Consider the following 8,700-nt stretch of genomic DNA (forward strand, 5'->3'; position numbering starts at 1 on the left):
CCCTGTGGGAGGGGGGTAGAGAATAAGAGATGATGGAAGGATCTTGGACTGTGTTGGCTTCTGACAGATTCAAGGAATAGAATATTCTGGTAGTGCTTCTTTCTGCGCAAAGCACCAGAAAGAACAAGCTCTTTTTGTTTTAAGGGATTTGCATAAGGAGTGGTCCCAGACTATCACAAGAGTGTAACTGGGGGCAGTGGTCTGGGCTGACGGGCAGCTGGCCCCAGCTCAGCATGGACATGGACCACTGAGGTCACCTGGTGACCTGAGGGATGGCATGCTGCTGGCAGCAGTGGACAGCCAGGAGCCCGAGGGGCAGGCGGGCTGCAGCTGGGACCAGGGGAGTGACTTCCCTTAGCAGTCGTGCTAAGAGCATGTCATTGGCCCTAAGGCTTGTTGGGGTCAATGTAGGGAGGGGAGGAGCCCTGAGGGACCCCCACCCCATGAGCAGCCTGGTTGTCCAGATGGATTGTTTTGGAGAGCTTTGTGGCCTGAGGAAGCTTACTCTCCCTCCAGACAAAACACTGGGGGGATTTATGGAAACACACACTGGTTGGAGTCGAGGTGAGAGCATGGGCTTGACTTGAGCTCCCCACCCCACCTCCCCACCCTTGGTTAGATGCAGACCCTGAAAAGACCAATTGCTATGAATCCTCACCCTCCCAGTCTGGCTCCAGAAAAGACCTCAGGTTATAGCTCATAGGTTCTGTCAGCTAAGAAAGGGGCCCCAAGGCCTTGGGTTGCAGCGGGGCTGCTGAGGACACAGCAGTTACAAGAGGTCACACTTGCCGTGCTCACTGCAGGTCAAGCTCTGCTCTGATTCATTTGTTCCTCCCAGCAGCCAATGAACTGTGTCCTCACTGTCCCCATTTTCACAGGCACAGAAAGGTCAACTGGCCAAGATCACACAGGTTTAAGTGGCAGAGCTGGGATTTGAGCCCAGTCATGGGGGTTTAGGATCTTAAATTCTGCTTGGCATTCACCTTGCAATTTATACCCAGAGGAAGAGAGTAACCAATATTTTTTCATACTAACCATCTGATTTGGTGACTTGTTACATTTATTCATTTTATCTTCAGGGAGATTATTATTGTCATTCCCATTTTATAGATGATGGAACTGAGGCTCAGAAAGCATGTTATGTAATTTAAACAAAGTCACAGTTACTCCCTGACAGAGCCTGGATTTGAATACAGGTCTGTCTCCCTGCAAAGCTCAGCAGGTAATAGAACCTCAGGAAATGCAGAGCCCCTTCCCACTTTTCTCAGGTCCAGGAATCATTTCCTGGCTCTTGTGTGTCCTTTTCTGGCTGGACCCACCAGAGGTTCTGCAACAACCAGACCATTTTCTGTTGGAAAGCCAGCCAGAAAATGTCAGAGAAAGTGTGGAGATTCTAGGCAGGGGCTAATGGAACATAACTATCCTCTTTCCACCCACCAGCCTCTCTACGGGGACCTTTGAGAGGAGACAGACACACAGACAAGGGCCAGACGCATTGGTAGCCAGTACTGCCGCCCCCAACCAGGGTGGACAGCCAGGTGCCTGAGACTGCAGGAGAGAGGGGTCCCTCTTCTCTCCACTCATAGGAGAATTGAGAAACGCCGACTCTGATTTTTCCAAGAACCTGGTCAGAGCCAGAGAATGGGAACATCTGTGCCACGAGGCTCTGTTCTGGATGTGGCTCAGACCACAATCTGGGGGAGCATCAGCTGGAAAACCCTGCATAGAGGAGGCCGGGGGGGCAAGGGTAGGGCCACTGTCCCAGGAAACAGGGAGCCCAGGCCAGGCAAGGAGCAAGAGAAGGGCCTGAGGCTAGGGCACCAGAGGGCTTCTCCATCAACTGTTTCTGCTAAAGGGCTGGGGGAGGCCCTGGGGACCAACATGTGAGCCTCAGGGCCATAGCTCCCCCTCCCCAGACCCCTGGACCCAAGGCACCTCCCTCCCCTCTGCCTTTGGAGACAGGCCCATGCAGGCATCTCTCCTCCCCCAGCCTGTCCATCAAGGCTGCAGGGAACATGCAGACCATTTGCCAACCATCCCTCCTCTGACCCTTCTCCACTTGGTCTATTTTTCAAACTGAAATTTTGTTTTCTTAAAGGTAATTTACTTACATGTTTCAAAATCAAAATGCTCCAAAAAGCCACATATTGAGAAACCTCGCTTCCACATGTGGTCCACGCCCTGTCCCCTCAGCTGCCCTCTCTCATCGGTGCCAGGTCGCGACTGCTCCATTTTACTCATGGGAGCCCTTCCAGTGCTCCATGATACAGAGCAAGTCCATGCAGATTTATTTTCTATCTCTCCCACTCTCTTTACATTAAAAAAGAACATAAAGCATTTTCTGTATCTTACTATTTTCACTTAGGGGATCCTGGAAATTTTTCTTTATCATTATTTTGAGAGCATCCTTGTTTTTTCCAGCTGTATAGTATTCCCTCTTCTGTCTACACCTTGGTTTATTAACTAGCATCTTCAACATGACCATGTGAGTTGTTTCCAATCTTTCCAATCTTATTTTCAAGTGAGATCTTGAGTGGAACCTTGATTCTCACCAGGCTGCTCTGGTTAGAGAAAGTGGTGAGTGAGGAAAACACTCTATTTTCAACCCCCACCACCTCACCAGAAACCAAGGGCTGTGGAGAGCACAGCTCAAAAACAATGATTTTAGCCCAAACTGCTCATCTTATAAATGGGAAACTGAAACTCAGATCAGGGACAAGACTCATCTGTTATATGGTGGTGGAACTAGAACTAGAAACCAGATTTCTTGGGTTCTGCTCTCCATACTCCTCATGGTTCATCCCTAAGGGGACCAGACCACAGCCAGAAGTGGGGCCACTGGACTGGAGGCAGGATGACATATGACTGTGAACCCAAACGTGGACCCCAGATCTGCTCCTCTCTCTTACTCTGGGATTCCACTAAGCCATCAGGGAAGCCTGGGGAGGTCTATGCATGCTTGCTTTTCTTAATGAAAAATGAATCATTAGTCAATCTAAGAAAGAAATGGAGTTTTTAATTTAAGCTCAGCGGTAAAGAATCCACCTGCCAATGCAGAAGGCTCAGGTTCCATCCCGGGGTTGGGAAGATCCCCTAGAGAAGGAAACGGCAACCCACTTCAGTATTCTCACCTGGAAAATCCCATGAACAGAGGAACTTGGAGGGCCACAGTTCATGGGGTCGAAAAAGTCAGATATGACTCTGCGACTAAACAGCAACAACAAGGAATATGACCTGAGCAAGACTCTCTCTGGAAGCTATGAAAACTGTTCAGAAGAGGTAAGGGGAGAGGCCAGCATGCATGTGACTTCAGGGAAGGGGTACATGCAACCAAGCACATAGTTTTGGTAGAATGTTACTGCTCTTCATGAGGAAGGGATACCTTAGTTAACAGTTTTAGTGCTTTTCTAAGTATGGGAAGATGCAAGAAACTGTGTTCATAAAAATTTCTCTTGAAAAACTCTTGCTATCTGAGGTCCAGTTTTATAGATCACAGTGTCTCATCCTGATGTTCGACCTAAATTCCTTCCAAGGTGGATTGTAAGCCAGGGACTATGGTGGCTAATTACTTGATTCTTGTAGAACTGAACAGTGGGTGACATTTTTTATTTCACAGTCCTCTCCCTTTTTATCTTAATTTTGACCAGGATTTAGGAAGCATTTTATGGCCATTTTGTCACAGGTCACTAGGAATGTCTATTCCTGGTCGCGCAAGTGCTATTGCTCACCTAGTCCTGGTAACAGTAGCCTTAATCCTCTGGACCACCTGTCTTACAAGAGTGTCAGCTCCAGGAAATGGTTCCTTCCTGTTGCTTCTTCCCATATCTAGAGTCACACTATTACACTATACATCAGGTCAATCATTTCAAGTCAACGTTATTTTTTACCAGAGGCTCAATCACACATTTGGCAATGCAAGAAACAATAATCTTGTAAAATAGGCAGAATACAAATAATACTGCTGTGACATTAATAAGGTCATGCTGCTGCTACTGATAAGTCACTTCAGTCGTGTCCAACTCCATGCGACCCCATAGACGGCAGCCCACCAGGCTCCCTCGTCCCTGGGATTCTCCAGGCAAGAACGCTGGAGTGGGTTGCCATTGCCTTCTCCAATGCATGAAAGGGAAAAGCGAAAGTGAAGTCGCTCAGTCGTGTCCGACTCTTAGCGACCCCGTGGGCTGCAGCCCACCAGGCTCCTCCGTCCATGGAATTTTCCAGGCGAGAGTACTGGAGTGGGGTGACATCGTCTTCTCCAATAAGGTCATAAGTTGTGTTAATCGTCTAAAGAGTTATATGACTGGGGCCAGAAGAAGGAAAATTCACCTTTATGGCTGAGCAGAGAGGTTGGTTAACACACTGCAGATACTCAGTGCACTCTAGAGGGGAGGGAGGAGGCTCAAATGGACAGAGAACAATTTTATCCTGAAATTTTTCATCTTGCCTTAAATATGAATTATTTTTAGTCCTTCTTAAGATTTCCCCACAATAGGGACCACCTCCTGGGAGCCCTCCCCATTCATCCCACCTGCCCCTGGGTGAAGATCACATGACTTCATCCCAGTACAGGAGTGAGGGGCAGCAGTGGGCGTCCTTCCCCTCCCCTCCTCCACAGCTCTGCTTGCCTGGCCCCTCTGGCCCTGGTGAAGCTACTGTGCTGGGCTCTGAGGCTTTGTGGCTGAGAACAGGAGAGGAAGAAGGTTTGGGGTGACTTCCTCACCACAGTTATACAAAGGGCGGCTGGTGCCAATGCCAGCCTGCACACAGACACACATGCTTATACCCAGGGAAACACGCTGCACATCCACACAGGCACACAACTTTTTTTAAAAAAATGTTTTTGCCTGCGCTGAATGGCAGGTGGGACCTTAGTGTCCAGACCAAGTATAGAACCCACTCCCCGTGCAGGGGAAGCCAGGAGTCTCAACCAGCGGGCCTCCAGGGAAGTCCCTGGCATAAACTATTAAAGAGGAGCTGGCAGGAGCCTTTTAAGAGTTATCTGATGGGATATTGGGCACTGGGGTGGGGCTCAAACTAGTTTTCTAGGGATGGTCCACTCCCTAAGGTCTAGCTCAGGTGAGAGCGGGAAGACAGTGGGAGGGACCCTACCAGGGACCCCACCCAGGGCCGGGTGGGTGAGAAGGGAAATCTGCTAGACCTCTTCTGAGCTCTAGATAAATTTGGGTTAATTAGGGTCTCTTGATTGGTGAGGAGGGGAGGAGGCATTGTTTTGTTTTGTTTTCCTTTATCTTAACATTGAGGTTTAAAAAGTACATTGTGATTGTGGAAAAGGGACGAGATTTTCTCCATGATTGACAGCAGGGGGTTGATGGGAACCAGAAGCTCCTGGGAATAAGATATACATACTTACACATTCATATAGACCATCTTATTCATGACTCCCAGAGAAGCAGGAAGCAGCAGAGAAGGCCACTGACACATAGAATCATACTTCTGTGAGCATCAGTCAGGGATGCAATTCCTTTCACTACGGCAGAAGCAATTCCCACCTTCTGAAGTAACCCCGCTGGGAAAAAGAATGAAAAGAAACTTCCCCTTCAGGAATAGGGATATTCACTAATTTTTGCCTTCCTGATCAGGAAAAAAAAAAAAAAAAATCCAGGCTAACATCACCTTTAAGGCTGCAGGGGCCACACTCTCCTCCCTGCAGAGGCAGGACCTGCTGTTTTGATCGCTGAGGCAGGAGGGCCACATCACTGCCCCTCACCAACACTGCAGACAGGTGTCTTCAAGACCCTGGGGTTCTCTGCCAGCCCCTACTTCAAAGTCCAGAAAGTAATTGGGATGAAAGTCATCACAACTTCCTCTAAGAAGCCCTCTAGGCTGTGGGTGTTTAGTGAACCTGAAAAAATTCTGGAGCCAATCTCAGGTGGGGCTGAGCACCAGATGGGGCCCAGGGACCCAAGGTCTCTGCTTCAAGACTCCCACCCACTGGGAATTATTGACCTCCAGAGATTTTGTTTTAACTTAAAAAGAAGCCAACTCATTAGAAAAGACCCTGATGATGGGAAAGATTGAAGGCAGGAGGAGAAGGGTTAGCGGATGAGATGGTTAGATGGCATCACTGACTTAATGGACATGCATTTGAGCAAGCTCCGGGAGATGGTGAAGGACAGGGAAGCATGGTGTGCTGCAGTCCATGGGGGTCGCAAAGAGTTGGACACAACTGAGAGACTGAACAACAATAATACTCTACAACCCCCTCCACTGGGAAATTGGGGTCCAATCCCTAGCTACCTGCACTCACCCCACTCTGCATATCTGTACCAACAAAGACACAGCCAGGGCGACAGACAACCAGAGCCTCCCAAGGCCCAGGGTGTGAACAGCTGCACAGAGGGCTGTGTGCTGTGGAGTCAGCACCTTAGGAGGTGGGAAGGGGCAGTGGGCAGAGGAGGAAGGAGTCTCAGGTCCTGATGGATCAGAAGAAGGAAGATGGAGAGAGGTGGTCAGGACACAGGAGATGAGAAACCAAGGATGACCAGAAAAGGGGCAAAAAGCAGAAAATGCAGAAAAGATGGAACAACACAAGAAAGAGGCAAAACAGAATTATGGGCAACCACACGAGACAGAAGGGAGACAGAGAAGAAGGAGGGAAGGGAACAGGAAAGAGCAAGATGAGTGGGAAAGGATGTGAGAAGGGAGAGAGGGAGCCAGGAAGAGAACATCAGAGGACGACTGAGCTTGGTGAAGATGCCTCCACTGACAATAATAGGGAATCGGGGGACCTGGTGCAGAGCCTCAGAAGTTGATAAAAAAAGCGGCGGGCCAAGTCCACCAGGTCAACCACATAAATCAGCAGGTTGACGGCAGTCAGGATGGCCACAGCCAGTCGCTGGTCCCAGGTGCATATATAGGTGAGTTTGTCATGGCAGCTCACGTCACTGGATCTCTGGGGCTGCCCGCCGAACTCCCTGTTGAACTGGTAGAGCGGCCAGAGGACCACAGCGGAGGCATAGAGGAGGGCCGAGAGCAGGGTCAGCACCAAATGCACAAGGGGGACGGGCAGCCTGTTGTCCCAGTTGTACCAGTTCAGCAGGAGGGTCACGGCTGACAGGAGGAAGCAGATGGAGTACACAGCCACGCACCACTCCAGGGCCGGCTGGTGCACGTACAGGTGGGGGCTGCTGATGAAGGCGAAGATGACGCAGGCCACGAAGATCTCCAGCCTGTGAAGCAGGCCTGGCAAGGTGAGCACAGAGCAGGAGAACTCTCCAGACCAGGCACAGGTCCAGACCACTTCAGTGGCATAAGCCACAGATGCAAGGCTGGAAAAGGCAGTGACCGCAATGGCGTGGTCGCCAAAGGGGCTGTGAGGCAGCAACTGGATGCAGGCGGTGGCAAAGACGATGGAGCCTGAGAGGCATAAGGAGGTGGCACAGGAGGCGCTGGTGATGAGAAAGCCGTCCCAGGAGAGGTGGAGGCGGGACTGAAGCCCACACAACTCGACTATGAGGATGATGAGGGTCATGACGAAGCAGAAGCACCAGACAAATATGGACCAGTTACCTGCAGCCGCCTGCAAAGTGCTCACACCAGCCACCAGGGAGAAGGCCACGCAGGTGGAGAGCAGCTGCAGCAGGCGGAAAAAGTAGCCCATGACGATGGTCAGAGAGCCCAGGCCTGGGGACGGTCATGTGGAGCTCCTGATGGTTGTGCAGGCCTACGTCATCGATATGGCAGTGGTCTTTGCTGACACCCACCAGAAAAAGATCCAGCTCTGGAGTCAAGATGCCTGGAAAAGGCTCAGGGCCCTCTGAGGGCTGAGGCTCAGGATCTGTGGAGTTGGAACCAATGGCCCAGACACTCGGGTAACAGCACAGCCGCTCCAGAATGTTTCTCCCCACCCATCAGCCTTGGCCTTGTCAGGAGACTTGTCCTATCCCAAACCTTATAGCCATGTTTGGTCTGGCCTCAAACCATGAATATTTTATCTCTCTGAGCTATGTACCTTTATCTAGGGAGACAGAAGTTAGGCTGGTCTTTATCTGCAATCCCAACCCTTCAAGGCTATGAAAATTGAAAAAAGAATTTTGAAAAAATTCATTTGGTAACAAATTTTGACCTGAACAAACATGAGACAATTTGTGTTCAAAAGTTCAGTTGCAGAAACACTAATGTATCTGATTACAAGGTGCTTTCAGACCCCAGTGGGTGTGACATCATACAGAGTAGATGCACCATGTCACCTATCTGGAGCTGAAAAATTCTGAATTCTGGAGCAGACCCTAAGGTTTCAGAAATGGGATATTGGATTGTACTGCTAACCACATTTTACAGATGAGAAAACTGAAGCTGGGTAGTTGAGTATTTCCCTGAGGTTGCCCCGTAGATAGGAGTGGGAAATCCAGATGAAAATGCCAAAGCTGTAGGTTTGAGCGCTTTGCTCTACAGTTCAGCAGGTCAGCCAGGCCGTGGGTGGGAGCCCAGGACCAAAGCTCGTGGCTCGGAGACCCAGGACACACCTTCAGGGCCATGGCCTCCTTCCACAGCAACCTGGAGACACACGTGTGCTGGCCTGTCCTCCCAGGAGCCATCACTAGAAGGAGCTGCCATCTGAGGGGACAGAGCTCCGCCCGGACGAGGGCAGCTTCAGAGCTTAACAGGGAGGAGCCATGGGGTGAGAGCAAGGCCCTGGGGATGTGGGGACAAGATGACAAGGAAAACAGGAACTGCTCT

General features: G+C 50.2%; 1 protein-coding gene across 1 annotated transcript; it reads right to left on the reverse strand.

Annotated features, from left to right (window-relative positions):
• Positions 1-6,688: 6,688 nt before the first annotated feature.
• Positions 6,689-7,621, reverse strand: LOC138094925 (myeloid-associated differentiation marker-like). The gene has a single exon (XM_068990943.1). It carries the CDS (start codon positions 7,619-7,621, stop codon positions 6,689-6,691), a length of 933 nt encoding a protein of 310 aa, XP_068847044.1.
• Between the last annotated feature and the right edge of the window lie 1,079 nt (positions 7,622-8,700).

Source organism: Capricornis sumatraensis, chromosome 19, assembly GCF_032405125.1.
Source record: "Capricornis sumatraensis isolate serow.1 chromosome 19, serow.2, whole genome shotgun sequence".
In the NCBI taxonomy this organism is placed as follows: domain Eukaryota; kingdom Metazoa; phylum Chordata; class Mammalia; order Artiodactyla; family Bovidae; genus Capricornis; species Capricornis sumatraensis.